This window comes from Penicillium robsamsonii (genome assembly GCF_028829455.1).
Source record: "Penicillium robsamsonii strain IBT 29466 chromosome Unknown utg000003l_segment0_segment0, whole genome shotgun sequence".
Taxonomy (NCBI): Eukaryota; Fungi; Ascomycota; class Eurotiomycetes; order Eurotiales; family Aspergillaceae; genus Penicillium; species Penicillium robsamsonii.
The window spans coordinates 5,732,296-5,749,487 of NW_026643221.1; the positions used below are offsets into that span (position 1 = coordinate 5,732,296).

General features: G+C 50.2%; 5 protein-coding genes across 5 annotated transcripts; 3 read left to right on the forward strand and 2 right to left on the reverse strand.

Moving 5' to 3' along the window:
• Positions 1–341: 341 nt before the first annotated feature.
• Positions 342–1,145, reverse strand: N7447_006910 (TRAPP subunit TRS20; the record flags this gene model as incomplete). The annotated part of the gene is made up of 2 exons (XM_057231172.1): positions 342–708; positions 868–1,145. The coding sequence occupies 2 exons, from the start codon at positions 1,143–1,145 to the stop codon at positions 342–344; spliced, it is 645 nt and encodes a 214-aa protein (XP_057086262.1).
• A 545-nt stretch (positions 1,146–1,690) lies between these two features.
• N7447_006911 (splicing regulator NSRP1-like domain-containing protein) lies at positions 1,691–3,025 on the forward strand (the record flags this gene model as incomplete). The annotated part of the gene is made up of 1 exon (XM_057231173.1): positions 1,691–3,025. The coding sequence occupies one exon, from the start codon at positions 1,691–1,693 to the stop codon at positions 3,023–3,025; it is 1,335 nt and encodes a 444-aa protein (XP_057086263.1).
• A 425-nt stretch (positions 3,026–3,450) lies between these two features.
• Positions 3,451–4,354, forward strand: N7447_006912 (40S ribosomal protein eS30). The gene is made up of 3 exons (XM_057231174.1): positions 3,451–3,612; positions 3,709–3,813; positions 3,947–4,354. Exons 1-3 carry the CDS (start codon positions 3,553–3,555, stop codon positions 3,968–3,970), a joined length of 189 nt encoding a protein of 62 aa, XP_057086264.1. The 5' UTR covers positions 3,451–3,552; the 3' UTR covers positions 3,971–4,354.
• A 2,660-nt stretch (positions 4,355–7,014) lies between these two features.
• N7447_006913 (ATP-binding protein) lies at positions 7,015–14,790 on the forward strand (the record flags this gene model as incomplete). Its single annotated transcript, XM_057231175.1, has 3 exons — positions 7,015–9,048; positions 9,110–9,716; positions 9,770–14,790. The coding sequence occupies 3 exons, from the start codon at positions 7,015–7,017 to the stop codon at positions 14,788–14,790; spliced, it is 7,662 nt and encodes a 2,553-aa protein (XP_057086265.1).
• Positions 14,791–15,314: 524 nt separating this feature from the next.
• On the reverse strand, positions 15,315–16,939 carry N7447_006914 (Zn(2+) transporter ZRT3; the record flags this gene model as incomplete). The annotated part of the gene is made up of 3 exons (XM_057231176.1): positions 15,315–16,658; positions 16,710–16,840; positions 16,888–16,939. 3 exons carry the CDS (start codon positions 16,937–16,939, stop codon positions 15,315–15,317), a joined length of 1,527 nt encoding a protein of 508 aa, XP_057086266.1.
• Positions 16,940–17,192: the final 253 nt, after the last annotated feature.

Here is a 17,192-nt window from a genome sequence, read left to right on the forward strand (position 1 = left end):
TTCTTTTTCGAACCTCTTCATTTGTTACGTTTTAGCGGGCCAGGACTTCGTTGGTTCCAGATAATGTCATGTTCTGTCAGCCATTTTAGGTTCAGAACAACAGCCATTTACACTTCTACTTCACTTAGTTGTTTTGAATCAAAAATAGCAAGGACACATCTGTTTGTATTACACCTGGCATTACTAGTATATTATCGACTCCATTGACTCGTAAACATGTTTCTCTATTATGCAGAGCAAGGCAAAACAATGCAATAGATACAACGAAATAATCACCCCCAAAATAATACATGCCCTGAAACGCCACGCTCATGAACTAAAACTACCAAGAGACAGCCAGACTACAGCCATTTTTTCCCTGCAGCAGTTACCCGAGTTCTGAAAACAGGACTCTTGATCTCCATCCCCTGCTTGTAGAACGGGCTCATCGCGGTCTTGACATAGCTCTCGTACACCTCGTTCATGAACTGGCGCACAGCCTCTTCGGTCTGCGGTGAGGTTGGGTTTGCAGCGATAGAGCTGGACGAGGCGCGTGTGGTGGATCCTGCTGTGCCTAGCAGTGAGGAGGAACCAAGGCCGCTACCTGTACTAGTTGAAGAGGGGAGATTCGGGGGTTGGTGGAGGAGGAGGAAGCGCGCGCCACTTGGGGTGAGGAATGCCGTGATGTAGGCTGCTGCCGGCGGGTAGGTGTCGATATGTTTCAGGTACCTTTTGTGACAATGTTAGCACTGGGATTGGAGGTCTGACGTGGGGTACACGGGTTATTGGGCTTTGTTTAGAGGGGTTCCTCTGTGTGTATATGGGTCTCAGGAATTTAAGCCAGTTTGCAAGAGCTATTTGGGATATGGAATAACTTATTGTACTCACATTCCACTATTCGTCCATTGTGCTTCTTCTAATATGTCCAGACTCGAGTGGATGATGAACTGGTTCATGTACTGCGCTGTCTCCGGGAAGCGGAAGCGGGCAATCCCATCACCACCCCCCTTTGATGTGCCAAAGGCGATGTTGAACAAAGGCGTGTCGGTGGGCGATAGAATAGTGAAGTAGTACGACATTTTGAGCAGTTTGGGATTATTAAAGGTTGAGATGGACCCGTTGACGATCGAGGAGCTGGGGATTGTGGCTTTACTAGCGGCTGCCATCACGTGGCTGATAAGCAATGCGCTTGCCCAGGTGAAGATGTATGCACTTTTGATACAATCAACTTGGAGTATGGAGTATATATTGTGAAAAGGTGAGCTTGTATTTTTTGGTTTCTTAGACTATGTAGTTTAAATTGATCTTCACGCTGTCTTCAAAAGATTTTTGGGTGTGAGATCTTGTCTAGACCTGATTCTCAGATATTATATATCTTTGCATCTCAAATGTAGAATTGAATTAGATAATAGTATTGATGACAACCCTACACTTGGCGATACAATGAGCTTGGAACATACACTCTATTGAGTTTTAACCAGTAGCTTTCAAAGACCAAACTGACATTACCTTGTGTTGAGTATACTTCGAACTCCGATCTCCCCGCAAAAGCTAACAGCACGTGATGGACTGATAACCAGCCAAGGCTTTATCGCGGTCGATCGCTGTCGCAACTTTCGACCTCGACAAGCACCTCCTGCCGAACACCAGTGTCGTTACCATTCATCCGAGCACACAAAGCCCTCGAACTGTGGAAAAGTTGAGCTCCAATATGCCCGCAAATCTCCCCTACGGATTGAACATTCCGAACAAACGCGCAACGAAAACGGGGAATGCTCTTGGGCAGAAAAGAAAGAACATTTTTGACGACGACTCCGAAGATGGAGACCAGCAAGCTGGTGATGGCGCAATTGAAGTCTCAACGATTGGAGGACTAGAGGAGCCAGCTACGAAAAAGAAGCTCCCACCAAGCGCAGGGCCACCTCCGAAACGCAAAATTCAATTCGGGAGCGGTCCCAAGCCAACAGCCAAACCGCTCGGCAAGAACTCACTATTTGCAGACGATGAGGATGAAGATGAAGAAAGAGAAAAAGAGCAACAAGGCGCAATGAATCTTGGATTGAACCAGGCGAAGCCGAAAAAGCCAACCGCCCCTGCCCAGAAATACACCAATCTCGCGTCAATGCACAGCAGCAACATGCATGCAAAGGCAGCCGAAGAACTCGACCCATTGATCTACTCATACGATGAAGTATACGACAGTTTGCACGCCAAACCCGCCAAGACCTCAGTGGAAACCAAGAGCGATACACCTAAGTATATGCAGAACTTGCTACAGACTGCGGAGATCCGAAAACGGGATCAACTGCGGGCTAAGGACCGCCAGCTAGCCAGGGAGCGTGAAGCCGAAGGTGAAGAATTTGCTGACAAGGAGAAATTTGTCACCTCTGCCTACAAGGCACAGCAAGTGGAACTGCGGAAGGCAGAAGAAGAGGAAGCACGCCGTGAAAAGGAAGAAGAAGAACGACGCAAAAAGAGTGGTGGCACCGGTATGATTGGATTCTACCGAGACGTTCTGTCGCGAGGAGAAGCACGGCACGAGGAGGTCATCAAGGCTGCGGAAGAAACTGCCCGCCGCCTCAAAGCAGGCGAGATAGTCGAGGAGACGGAGGACAAAGAGGATAAGACGGATGCTCAGAAGGCGCAGGATGTCAATTATCAAGGAGCTCGGGTTGTTGTGAATGATGACGGCCAAGTTGTTGACAAGCGCCAGCTGTTGTCTGCAGGACTGAACGTGGCACCGAAACCGAAATCTCAAGCACCTGCTCCCAAAGCAGGAGCACGACCTACTACTGCACGACCAGGTGCTGGTTACCAGGGTGGCCGTGGTGCCCAGCGGGCTCGACAGACTGACATGGTCGCAACCCAATACGAGGAGCGTGCGCGACAAGAAGAGGAGGCCGAGGCTGCAAAGCTAAAGGAAATTGCCGAAAAGAGTCGCAGCCGCAAGACCGAGGTAGATGTGTCCAGTGCCAAGGAGCGGTATCTGGCAAGAAAGAAGGAACGAGAAGAGGCTGCTGCCAGAGAGAAATCGAACGGGACCTAAGTGCATGCCAAAAGCTGGGCTGGATGTGCATCCATGGAATTCCGGGATACCTAATATTGCATAGCGCTGGAGAGAACATTGTACATTACTCGTGATACCAAAATGAGACCCCGACCTTGAGTCATAGGGCTGTTTGCTGCCTATGTATGGACGGAAGTTCCAAGGTGAGAGCTGTTGTAAACTCTAACTGAGAGTATAAATATGTAACAACTGCTTTCCCATTTACCGGTAAAAATTTTTCCTCTTTCATTCGCCCATCAGTTCTCACCACCATAACACTCGGTAAGTTCTATCGCCATCCACACCTCGGAGCAGCCATTGCCAAGATGCCCTTAACCCCGGCTTACCTCACCAACTTACCACACATCACATGACCCCACACGGGCTGAGTTAATCCGGACCGAAAGCACTCGCTAAGCCGCCCCACACAGGTCGCACTCCCAATTTTGCACTCCCAATCGAGATTCAAGAATCGCTTCATCACCAAACCACTTCAGTCACCCGTTTATCAACGTCAATCATCCAACATGGGTAAGGTTCACGGCTCTCTCGCCCGTGCCGGTAAGGTCAAGGCTGCCACTCCTAAGGTGAGTTCTCTTCGATTTCCAGCCAACGCCACTCGATACACGATCGCAGGAGGCATCCATCCGACCAGCCCTTTTTAACGACGATTTTGCATCCAGGTCGAGCCCCAGGAGAAGAAGAAGAACCCCAAGGGTCGCGCCTACAAGCGTGTTCTTTACACTCGCCGTTTCGTCAACGTTACCATGACCGGTGGCAAGCGCAAGGTACATATCGAATGACTCACCCACCCTACCCACAACGCACAATTACATACAACGCAAATCCCGCAAAATATCCACGACCACACCACGAACACCGAGAATGAAGGACAGAAAGGCTGACAAGTCGCGAATGCAGATGAACCCCAACCCCGGCCAATAGATTATTCAAGTCGTTAAAACCACCACCTGAGCCGCGATCGGCTAGTCGAGTTCTACGATGAAAATCTTCGCATAACCACGGCACGACCACGGTCCAAACGAACGAAAGCACACCAGATACGGCTGGTACTTGTACGGATGATATCACGCTTCTTCGTCTTCACTTGAATTTTTTTTTTGCTGGCAACGGATGGGTTTTTTTGGAGGTTGATTCGCGGAAATGGATGAATACCCATGGCGGTCTGAGGATGGAAAGCTGTGGCTGGATGTGAGCTGTCTATGGGCAGTTCGCAGGCTAGACTTCAGAGTCCCTTTTCGACTCATTTCATAGGCTGTTTCATGAATTGCATTTCCGATCCAGAAATGGACTCTACCTCTTTTTCCATGCTTTTCGGGTTGTCTCTACTTGAGAAAGTGCCTAGGAACATAGAGCTTACCCCTCTTAGTTGTCTGCCTCTCTAGGTCTGATATCGGAGTTGTAGAATGGATAAAGCGGGCCCTTCCATGGTGGGACTCATCTCCTATGGGGTTTGTTCTGGTCTCCCAATGACAATAATGTAATACAAATCCCGCGGCCACTGTACATTGAAGTGTACATACTCCACACCTGTGTGGTGTTTACTCCACACGTGTAAGATCACCAGTATATAGTCCATATCCTCGTCTTTTGTCTTTCCAACTTATGTGTAGTATGGGCCCCCACGTCATGAAAGTGCGGGGGCTGATAGAAATTGGAAAGTCTTTCCGCTTCAGCTTGATATCAGAGAACGTTCAAGGATGGAGCACGAGCATGTAGAAGACCTTTGTCACCTTTACACTTCCTACAAGGATGGCTGGCGTCTATCTTTGGGCGGCATGGGATTTCAATAAGCGATCCGTTTAGCTCAACATAATATTAAGGATGTTATATCTGCTGCTACGTATAATGTCTTTTTGGTGTTTTGTTGGGTGTCCAGGTGAGCTTAGGCCTCAGGCACCAACTGTGACCTTAGGCTATAACATTTCTCTTCTATTAAGAAAAAAAAAGAATAGAGGTAAACATGTAAACACCAGAAGATTCAAGTGAGAATGACCAGGGTCGAACCGGAACAGCCAGGTAGTGGAAGATCTTAGGCACTTCCCTCGTAATACACATTGTCATGGTACTATTAGCCTACCTGATATTGAATACTGGTTACCATGTTACTCTTCCTTTTCTCTCACACTTTCTAATGTATTTTTGTACGAGGGAGGGTCGCTTGTATGGGTGGGTAAACATGATACACTGAACGAAGAGTTCCTCTAGCTGTTATTCATATTCCTTCAAAGGTATCGGGAGGAGAGCATAGAAGGAGAAAAGTGTTCGTCCGAGTCAATATTGTCTTTGGACTAGCAAGGCGATTGGCACGAGATTCTTACGGACAGTGGAAGTATGCACGCTCTCTTGCAAACCAATCATCTTATAGCTGCTCATGACGTCATGTGATATATCAAATATGCAATGTTCACAAGAAGGAAATGTTGGTCAAAAAAGGGACAAAGATACCTAGATCCCGAAAATCCAGTAGGAGCTATTCAAATTTCGTGAGACTGAAGAAAAATGTATTCGATCCATCTGTATATATCATAGAAGTAGTTTATAGATTAGATGGTACCTATGTAACTATCTTTTGGCAAACACCCATGAACGGAAATAGTAGTTTGCTATGAGCTTACATGGGACTATGTCTATAGCCAAATGGCAGTCTCTCCAAATGAAAGGGATGGCCAACTTAAACGAGAAGCTAGAGACCTTCTGGGCACGCTGGTTTCGCATGACTCAGAGCATACGTGAACAGCAATATTGTTCCCCGAACAGGAATTGTGAATTTGACAAACTAAGCAATTTATGCCGACCCTAGGTTGATCATGGCTCATAAACCTGCTATCTCAATTCAAGGAAACTTGTAGGATGTTGAGCTTCACCAAGTCCGTCGATGTCATGACATAAATAGCGGATGTTGCCGCGGTCATTTGGCACCGAAACAAATAGGCATGACCTCACCAACTCCCGAGGCAATCCCGGGTCATCCGGACATGATGACTCCGGACATGTTTGCTGTAAAATCATTAAACGTCCAAAGCCAAGACGCCCATGGATCGAGTTAATTTAAGGTTATCGGGGCTCGAGATGACTAAGGGGAGATTAACCAGTCGCCTGACTCCAATCCTGACTTCCACATCCACTTATGGAACAAACGAGCAGATATCCAGACATGTCTAATCGTCAGACAGTGGAGAAATGTAAACCTTCGGAGCCATTGAGTTCAATCAGAGCCAATTGTCCCAAACTCCAGCTCTTTACCCCACACATTGCGATGACATCGATGAACCCAATTCAGAATCTTTGACTGGTTGGAGTTGAGTTAACTTATGATACTGCAAAGCACAATGCGAACGATATCAGTTTACCAATCGGTCTACATGTTTGTTGGATGCTTGTTGGATCAGAAGCTGTAACACAATGAAGGGTTGCAAGCTATTTCCGTCATCTTAACTGGAGATAAAAAAAACATTGGATATACATGTGATGAACTTTCCAAACCTGGAGGGGACACCGGCTCCCAGAAGATCCACCTATCCCGTTCCTTTTCTCTGGTTGAGCATCATCGACTTCTGATATTATGGTGTACCATGACATCGAGCTTCCCATTGCTTTCTTGGTTCGGGCTGCGGGCCTTGTAATCCAAGCAAACCGTGAGAGGGCCCAGCTGAATACCGAGCAAGCTGCCCCCTCACACGCTCACTTGTGCTTGTAGCCCACTGTTAATAGAACGTCGTTCGGGCATGACTGAAATAATTCTATGATGTAATCAGGAGCAGGATGGTTGTTAATATTATTTAGGTGCCCCCGAGGCCCCCAATTCTGGTTTATTCCCAATTTATTTTTGAAACATCTAATATTTTTGACCATATACTGTTTTTGAAAGCTGAACAAGTACGACTGAATGACATTATTTGATTAATTTTTATCTTTACGATTCGCCTATTGTTAATATATTCACGCATCCATTACCACTCATCAACATGTTCGCCAAGGCTAAGGAGATTCTCGAGAAAAGCTCATCTACTCGCGAGGAAGGAAGTCAAGGCAACTTTAATGGCGCCAAAGATGCCATGACCCATGGTCAAACAGAATCGACCGGCCAGGGAGGCAAGGCCAATCAGGCTCTCGATCAGAGCTCATTCGCCCGCGATGAAGTTAACCAAGGCAATTTCAACGGTGCCGAAGAAGTCAACCAGGGCAATTTCAACGGCGCCAAAGAAAATATCACCCAAGGTCAATCCACTACAGAAGCAACCAGCCAAGGGAACGCCGGAGGAGCATCGAACAGCGCTGCTGGAATGAACGAAGAAAACCTTAATAAGGGTAATGTTCAGGAGTCCGGACAGAAAATCAGCAAAGGAGGAATTGGCCAAGACAACACAGGCACCTCCTCTACTGGCAGAATAAACGTGGAGCAACGAGACACTGGCAACGAGATGCGAGAAGCTGCTCAGAAGCAGCAAGACAGCATCGATGAAAGGGACGATACAGGGCCTGCACAGTTTGACCACAGAGGTAGTGTGGCGGCCGGAGTGCTTGAGCCCAATTACGACATCCGCAAGGGCCCCATCACGATGCCGGGCACTTTTCAGGAAAAGAACTACCACACTGCGAGCGGCAGAGAAACTCTCGTTCAGAGAGGAACTAGTAGCAAAGGAATTTCCAGCCAAGGAACCGACAAGAAAGACTCTCCTCAGGTTGTCTTCGCGGGAGCAGGAAGCGGCAACAAGGCCAGCTCAAGCCAAGCAAACACCGGAAAAGCCGTCAGTGGAGGTGACTTGAGCGACGAATTCGTTGAAAAAGAGCTCCACGACTATGAAAATCTCAGCCCCGAAATCTTCAGCGATGAAGCCACTGGCAAAAACCTTTCCAAGAAAGCTGCCGGCCAAGAATCTGTTGGCAAATATCACATCGACAAAAAGCACCTTGAGCAGCAGGGCTCTCAGCCTATCCTGAAAGAGGGAGCAGGCGAAGCTGCCGGCCAAGAATCTGTTGGCAAATACCACATCGACAAAAAGCACCTTGAGAAGCAAGGCTCTCAGCCTACCCAGAAAGAGGGGACAAGCGAAGCTGCCGCCGCCGCCGCCGCCGCCAGCGGCTATGGTGTGAGTAGAGGAGCCGCCAAGCAGACCCCTACCACCAAAAAGCAGAAAGCCAAGAGGCATTCCGTCTCTGAGACCAACCCAGCCAGAACTCAATACGCGAAGAGTAATGTTGCTTCTACTATGGGAGAACATGGCCGTGAAAGTGGACAAGGAAAGGCCGCCCCAAGCCAGACGAACAGGGCGGGTTATACTTACGCTCGTGCGGTGTCGGATCAAAGCCACACTCCCAAGGTCCCGACAAGCACAGGGCACTCTGCCACCACTGGATCCAACCAAACAAGTGGTCTACGTTCTACCACCACGGGCCAGACAACCAGCGCCTTGTTCAATACCAGCGCCACTGGACCGAACCAAGCAGGTGTCACCGACAGTGGAGTTCTGGGACTTCACCAAGAGGATGGCTATGGTCTATCTAGCAACGATAACAGTGGATTCAACCAAGGAAGCTTTGTTGGCGGAGGAGCAACTCGACAGAGCGGTGCATACGGTCCCTCTGTTGCTCATGAAGGCACCAACGATGGAGCCGCCCACGCTAGCTCCGGCACCAAGAGCAGCACCTCGAAAGTGGCCTCGAAGCGTATTGTCAGACAGTTGAGTGGAAGTGGCTACAAGGTCACTATCCTTCAGGAGAAAGTTCAGGCTGTGTCTCAGAAGTGCAAGACTCAGCTGGGCCTGTCTTCCGGTGCGATTAGCAAGCGCAGCCCTAACGTGGATGCTTTCTTCGATGCTATTGCAGCGGAGCGTCTCCGCTGGATGCCTCATGATGGTAGCAGACTCGACTGCAGCCTCAGGTGGGCGTCCAGACTGGCGTACGCAGTCGACGCTCTTCGGCAGTCCGTCGGAGCCTTCGCACCTGCTGCCAACGATGCGGCAACGCTAATCTGGGGATTCACTATCCTCCTCTTGGAGGTGAGCTAAGATAAGATGGCTGATGTAAATTTTTGGATATGGATACTGACTCATCATATAGTCTGATATGGACAACACGGATGTCTTCGAGAGCGTCTTTGGCCGATATGGCCGAGTCGCCGTTGGCATCTACTTGCTTTTGCAGTATGAGGTCGCGTACAAATTGTCTCCTGAGCTCCAGCCAGATGTTGCCGCAGTCTTCGCAGATTTGCTTGAGATGGTCTGTAGTACGACCATGAGCTGTGTGGAGGGATTCAAGAGCAAGGAGTCCGATCAAGTTATCGGACGCAATGTTGATACCGCTTTCGTGACCTATGCCAAACGCTTCTCTACCCACTGGAATTGCGTCGTCGATTCTCACACTGCTAAGATCGTGGAGGAAAGCTCCCTGATCTACTCCTCGTCCGAACTGGGTAGTTTGCGTCAATTCCTGGGAGTACAGGACCGACCTCTTCAGTTCATCCTCGACTCTCGCGCTCATTCACTTGCTGAGGGATCGTTTGAGTGGTTCAACAACACGCTCTATGATTTTACTGTCTCGAGCTCTCCCGTTATGCTAATTTCGGGTGGTCCCGGTTCGGGAAAGAGTGCGCTAGCCCAATGGACAGTCGAAAGACTACAGGAGTCGGCTGAACATGATAGCTGGAATGTTATCCCATATACCATCCGTGAGTTTTCCTGTTTCTATATTCTGTTGAATTTGCAAGCTAATTCAACACAGGTGATGATATTCCTGTCGCTACCTTACCTCTGCGCATCCTGAAGGGCATCCTTCACCAGATGTTGGATCATTCCGTCAGTGACAAACACACTCAGGAGGCTATCCTGGTTGAAGTCGCTAGGGCAGCCCAAGGAGCGATTGATGGCGCTGGAGATGATGCAGTTGAAACAAGCCTTTGGAGGGGTATTCGTGCTGGTCTTGCTACGAACATCCAGTACATGTTTGTGGTCGATGGCATCGACCAGATCAAGGGTGGTCATACAAATGCCATTGCCTGCTTTGATCGCATCTGTGAGATTCTCTCCGAACAGAATGCTGGATCTAAGATGATCGCTTTCACCCGGCCCCTGAACGTGAAGTCAACCTTCAAGGGTGTTCAGCAGTTCACCATGCATACCTCCCAAACCAAGACAGACATCACAGCATATGTCAACAAGATGCTTGCATCTGGCGCCAACTTTGACACCCACAAGAGCAACCAGCTTCAATCTGCTGTGTCTGCCATTGTTGCCCGCTCCCAGGGCTCTTTCAGCTGGGCTGAAATGGCAGTTGCATATGCTAAACAGCAAAAGACCTTGAGCCAGGCTGTCTCGTGCGTTCAGGGTCTGCCGCAGTTGATGCCTGAACTTATTGACTTCCACTCCAAGAGCCTCGACTTCAGCCAGCAGGGTACTGTTAATGTTGTTTCCTGGCTCGCAGCTGCCGAGAGACCCCTGCTGGTCGAGGAGATCGAGCATTTGCTCAATGTGGACCCCAAGGGCCCCAGCTACTACTCCGATCAACCCTCTAGTAGCTACGACATCTTGAATGCTCTGAGCCCACTGGTCATGGCCCGTGACGGCGTGGTCTCTTTCGCTCATACCTGCATCCGCGACCATGTCATCAAACAGGCTAAATCATCCGGTGGACAGTCTCAGCTCAACCTCAAGGATGCTCACTACGACTTGCTCACCAGGTGCCTCTCCTGCGTGCAGTTGAGCGTGCGCGAGGAGGTTGATGTTTCCATGAATAAGCTGAGCATCGAGGAGCGCAACCATCTCTTCGACAAATATGCTGTCTTGGAGTACACCGCTCGCTACTGGCTATCGCACCTTCTCTCTTCGCCCTTGCTCACCGATGAGGGAGAGTTCCAATTCAATTCAAGCTTCAAGAAGCTTATGCCCGCCACTGTTCTCTTCGCTCGTCTCGAGCTGACTTGCCGCGAGTCCCAATTCACTCGGTCTAGTGTCGTGGAACTCTACAGACTTGCGAGTGACATTCGACGATTGGTCCTCGGTGACAAATCTCTCGCCCTGTTGGAAAGCTTGGTCCTCAGCGCACGCGTGTCCAAATTGGCGTCTGCCAGGCACGCCGATGAGACCTGCTACGAAGCGTGGAAGCTAAGCCAGGAGCTTCTTGGCCAGTCTCACTCGATCACCCTAGCGTGCTCCGAGATGATGATTCAGTCATTCTCCGAACGAGGCACGATGACCACTCAGCAGGAAGACATCGTGAAGTACTTGATCCTGACCGACTCCGAAGTCACCGGGGTCGAGTTCAACCAACGTCTAAAGTACCTTGGAATGATCGTCAGCATGTACAAGTCTCGCAAGGAAAATCAATCCGCTTTGTTGATCTCGAAGCAATTCTACCAGCAAGTTCTTCAGAAGTACGGTACCAATTCGCGCCAGTCATCCGAGACTGCCGACTTTTTGACCGATCACTTCTCGACAACTGGAAGCGACGAGATGAGCCGCGATATTGCTAGAACAAAGTATGACAATGTCGTGCGTACCATGGAGGTTACTGACGAGCGCCGAATCTCCTACACTCTGTACATGGCTAAGATGTACGAGGATCAGGGTGATACCGCTCATGCCCAAGCAGTTCTTTCAAGCCTGTGGGCTGGACTCAACTCGCGCGATATTGACTCGGTTGATATGATGGACAAGAAGGCCAATGTCGCCCTTGTGTACTACCAGTTCCTGCGCCGCCAGGGCCAAGCTGACGAGTCTGAGGTCATCATCCGTGAACTTGTTGCAGATCTCGAGGTTACTGGTATTCACTCTGAGGAGATGTTGCAGCGCGTGCACCTTCTCCGCGCTGAGACTCGGGAGATGCTTATGTTCAATCTCGATCGCTCCTTGTCCATTCTCATGTGGCAGTACTACAAGGAGACACACCAAGAGTACTCGGAGGATTCAACCGCTTTGGCGCTCTCAATTGCCCAAAGCATGGCAAATTCAGTCTCTATGGAGAATGCATCTTCTTTGTCTTCTCGGGATCGCAAGCTCCTGGTTGAGCTGTTGGACGTCATCTCAGCCAGTGCCGAAAACATGACTGTGACCACCCTGATCATGTGCCACAACCTTGCCAGTATCTACGTGCGTGAGGAAGACTGGATCCATGGCAGTGAATGCGTGATGGCAGTTCTGCAGCACATCTGGCCCAACGTCGAAAAGTCCAAATCTCACCAGAAGTTCTCGCCCGAGATGGCACCTCCCGTGGCAGACCTGGCTTTGGTGTTGGCCTACTGCCACTTCCGCAGGCTACATTTGGAACAGGCTACGACTGTGTATGAGAATGCCTTAGGGTCTATGATCGCCTCTGACAAGGTTCCCGTGCCCTCGGTTTTGGCCGTTGCCAAGGCCGTCGTCGAGTTCCATGAAACTTCCTACCAATTCACCAAGGCGCTGACTTTGCTCCATACCATGAGCAACTTCTTGGCTGCCCGTCTCGGGGAGACTCACGAGCATACCATCGATAACATGTATCTTGAGGCTGCTTTGGCAACTCGTCTGGAGTTGAGCAGCGAGTCTAAGAGTATCTATCAGCGCATCTACAAGGCTACTTCCGATAAGAACACAATTACCCCAGTTGGTATCGACGCTGCAATTGCCCTCATTACCCTCTACGAGTCGGAGATGAAGTGGGACTCTGCTTTGCAGGTTTACCGATCTCTCTGGCCGACCCTGGTTGTCGAAGACAACAAGGACAATGAATATACCTACGATCATGTGCTGATCGACCGGATGCTGGAGAAGACTTACATGGGCTACATGTCTATTCTGACTACCCACAAGCGCTCCGACTTCTCCGAGCGTTACCAGGTTGCCTCTGAGTATGTTATGACCTGTCGCCATGTGCACGGCGCAACAAGCCAGAAGACGCTTAATGCTACCTTGCTCTTTGCCGAGCTGTGCGAGACCAGTGATTCGTACGTTGACCAAGCCATCTCGCTGTACAAGATTCCTCTGGAAACCAGCGAGTGGGTGGATCCTTCTCAGTCGTCGAAGGGTCTCGACCAGATGACTACACCACTGCCTATCACGCTCAAGCACAAGTTGGCACAGCTATATGTGCGCAAGCATGATTCGACCCTAGAGGCTCGTTCCCTCTACACCGAAGAGTTCCAGCTGGCCAAGAAGAACCAGGGTTACTTCTCCACCACGACTCTCTCGTGGCTCCGTGAACTTTCCCTCGCCCATTCACGACAGGGAAATACTTCTTCTGTTCAGCAGGGCAACGCCATTCTCCACGCCTACTCTACGGATGTGTTGCATGCCGACAGTGCCCCTGCCACAATGGGAGACTGGGCGCGCCGGATTGCAAGCATTTACCTTGAGTGCGGCTTCATCGAAGGCGGCAACAACCTCCTTGATGAACTCCGCCACCGTGTGGTGTACAGCTCCGAAGCTTCCGCCGTGAATTTGAGCACTCGTCGTGACGCGATCTTTGTCGCTGCCTTCGAGGAAGTCTTCAGCAGACGTGCCAGCTATGACCAGATTATGAACGAGATGGCTCGTGAGATGAAGACTTCTCAAGCCTTCGCCAAGAGCCTCTCAAGCCACGACTTCATCCCCACTCTGGTTAATGGTCACCAGCTCTACAATCTCCAGATTGGCCAGAAGCGAGTTCGCGCTGCCAACGAAACCAAGGATAAGCTGTACGAATACTTCTGCTCCAACTTGTCCGCCACCAAGGTCGCCGACAAGGGAGTTGTGCAGCAATTCTACCAGATCTGTCTGCGTGAGGTTCACAACGACAACTACGGCATAAATATACTGACAACAACTGCCGATCTCGTCCGTGAGCTGTGCAATTCCTCCCGCTTCCAGGAGTCTGCCATCCTGACAGGCGTTTTGCACTCCTTCTTGCATCTCACCGACGGTCTCAACAACCAAGAGAGCATCAACACTGCAACCCAGCTCTGCCTGTACCTAAGCGGCCACAAGGCAACCAAGTGCACCAACGAGAAGACCTACCAAGCCATGTCCATCAAGTCCAAGCTACTCCTACAAGAGATCATGGCCGCCTCAAAGTCCATGGGTGTTGAAATGGTTGACCTCCCCTTCAACCACCTCAACGATATCATCACCCTTCTGGGCCAGTACGAGATGTTCGACGAGCTCGAATCAATCCTTACCCAACTCTGGACCTCCCGAATCGTCCAGCGCACCTGGACACCAGATGTGGTCGTCTGGATCGGCCGCAGACTAGTCGAAACCCGCTTCTGCAGCGGCAAAGTCGACTCCGCCATCCAGCTATGCCACGACATCTGCTACAACCTGCGCCAGGTATGGGGCAGCTGCGACCCGGTCACAATGGACATGACCAAGCTTCTCTCCGCGATGTTCACAGCATCAGAGAACCACAAGTCTGCAGCGGCTCTGCACGAAGGAATCTTGTACGACCTGCTCGGCGACTCCGAGGCCGAGGGCCATTCCCGTGCTGCTGATACTGCGTCGCAGCATATGGAATTGATGCGCCGTGCCCAGGAGCGTATGGGAACTGGCGAGAGTGCGAGACGGGCTTCCGCGCATGCGGAGCTGTACCAGTCATTGGTTGATCGCTTCGGTGTACAGACTGAGCAGATGAAGAATGCTGGCGAGGCTAACGGTGGTGCGGACTTTGGTGTTTGGTCCAAGCCTAGACGGTTCAGTATTGATGTTGAGGATATGGAGGAGGATGGTCAGATGCACCACAATCATCTGCGTGAGTCTAGTGGCCATCCCAGACGTATCTCGGTGCAGGCTCTATAAGTATACACCGGGGAATTTGAATGGTGTGTTTGATATTTGGGTTTGAGTTTATGTTGGAGTTTTGGGATGTTTTGAAAATGTTTACAGGACCAAATTGTATACTATGTCCATAGCGCTAATATCACGATCCTACTTTGAAGTTATGTGCGAATGGTCAGTCGCTTGTACTGTCCTCGATGTAGAACTTGAATAATCTGATCCCTTTGGCATCAGGTACTTTCCGATGTATTACGCGTGATCAAATAAAATGTATTACAATTTAGAGTAGAAGAGATATATCCAATAGCAGTTGGTATTGTGCTTCCACCACGGTGATTCGGTATTCGACACCCGTGGTAGTTTTGTTAAGAAATATTGTCCAAATATGCACCTACCATTGCCAGTTTGTGCAAGACCACACCGTGGCCATGTTGAAAGAATGTAGTTAAAATCACATTATGTGCGTTCATGCATGCCAGGGCAAATATCGCAAAGGATCAAACGCCAGGAGTATGAGGAAAATGATCATCAGAGCCGAATCCTGGTCAAGCAGTCAATGCAAAGCTGACACCCATCAAGCCCATGCCTGCGATGGCAAACCCAATTCCCATTCCGCGGTGATGGGTGAGACCAAGTCCCTCGCTGAAGAGTTGCAATGCAACTGAAGTCATGACTCCAGCGGTAGCGGCAAACATACCTCCGTATATACCCCACGAGGGACCTGTGGCATCGTCGCTACCGTGTTGCCCAGTGCTCCAGATCCAAAGTGCAGCTAGGCCAGCACCGGATGGTTGACTGATACCCCCCAGGAGGCTGGACCAGAACATTGCCTTCCAGCGAGAACCGAGGGCTAGATAGAGCGGGAGTGCCATGGCGAAGCCTTCCACGATGTTGTGGATAAATAGAGCCAGGAATACTGTCATACCGAGTGTTGGGCTGGCGTGGTTGGTTGCGTAGGTGATGAACCCTTCGGGAAGCTTATGCAGAGCGATGGCGAGTGAGGTCTGGAGTCCAATGGACATAAATGCATTTTTAGGGACGTGATGGTGGTGGGGGCTTCCAGCGGCAGATTTGGGACGCCCAGAATCAAGGTCCCCGAAGTGGTCATGAGATTCGTGGTGATGATGCTCTGAATGGGAATGATGCTCCGAATGCGAATGAGATAGATGACCTGAATGTGGGTCTAGAATCTGAGATGAAGCAGATGAAACAGACGGGTGCATGTGGTGCTGTGCGGAGAGGTTGTCAAAATACCCCCCTTCCGATGCAGTAGGTACATCTTCATTGCCGATATCACTTTCGGCGCGGGAAATTTCTGGTTCCAGTGGCACAGATATAGTTCCATGATGCTGCAGGCTTGGTCGCGCGGTCTCATTGACGTTGGATGGCGGAAGTACTTTGGTGCATTCACTGCCACAGGTTTGAGAAACCCCGAAGCAAGGCCCGTCCTCGTCGCAGGTGGGTTTTACGCCACCCATGAGCGACGTAATGCTGCGCGTTAGGATCGCCCGCATCGTTTCGCGGCGTCTGGGTGCCGGCTCGGAATGTTGGCTCCGTTGTACCACCGCTGGCGTTGACTTGAATGAAGAAAGCTTATTAGGCTTCAACAGCGGTGTTCGTTCGGTATGTCCATTTGTATGGTTGTGGACATGGTCCTCGTGTGCGGGTTCGCCGCGCTCGGGATCACTTTCCGACTCGCCATGGGTATGGGCACAATCGACAACATGAGATGGGATATATCGGTGTGCGAATGCAGATATTAATTGAATTCCTGCCACTCCAGCAATGAAGAGACCGATCAAAATATATGCAGATACAGCGGGGGAGAAGCCGGCGCGCGTGAGGTACTCCTTCGAGGTGGGGAGCATGCTATAGAGGGAGGTAAAGAGCTGCCTGAAATTAGTATATAAGTAATGCTTTCCTCTAGAATGATAGCTCACCATGACTCCAGCACTGAGACATAATGATGCCGACAGGAAATTACTACTCTTGGCGATCTGGAAGCTCTTGCGGCGGGAAAGCACCCGCACTAGCACATCGACGCAGATGATAGAGGAGCCAAGGACGCAGGCTGAATCAAATTAGCCATTGATCGCGAATATTTCAGGCGACACTTACCGACGCCTGAGACGGCGCTCATCACCCACCCCCGGAGGTCGTTAGCAGACATGGCGTGGGGGAGTTGAAGAAATCAGGAAACGGTGATGTAATTTGCAATCGGGTTGGCGGTCAACACTTCGCCTCTATCTCTCTCCCTCACGATGATAATGAAGAGATGACGATATCCATTGGGGTTCTTATATGCTAATCTGCGGTGTTTGAGGACAGTGCATTCACCCCCAAGGTTCTCACTGCAGTACTGCAACTCCTCGCCCCTCTCATGGCTATGATGTGGAAGAGACGGTCTGGCATCATGAATCTTC

What these genes read in the sequence shown, in the direction of transcription:
- N7447_006912 (XM_057231174.1), top strand. Translation starts at nt 3,553, where the DNA reads ATGGGTAAGGTTCACGGCTCTCTCGCCCGTGCCGGTAAGGTCAAGGCT. An exon ending in TCAAGGCTGCCACTCCTAAG is followed by an intron (nt 3,613 to 3,708) that starts GTGAGTTCTCTT and finishes TTTTGCATCCAG; the next exon opens with GTCGAGCCCCAGGAGAAGAA. An exon ending in TGACCGGTGGCAAGCGCAAG is followed by an intron (nt 3,814 to 3,946) that starts GTACATATCGAA and finishes TCGCGAATGCAG; the next exon opens with ATGAACCCCAACCCCGGCCA.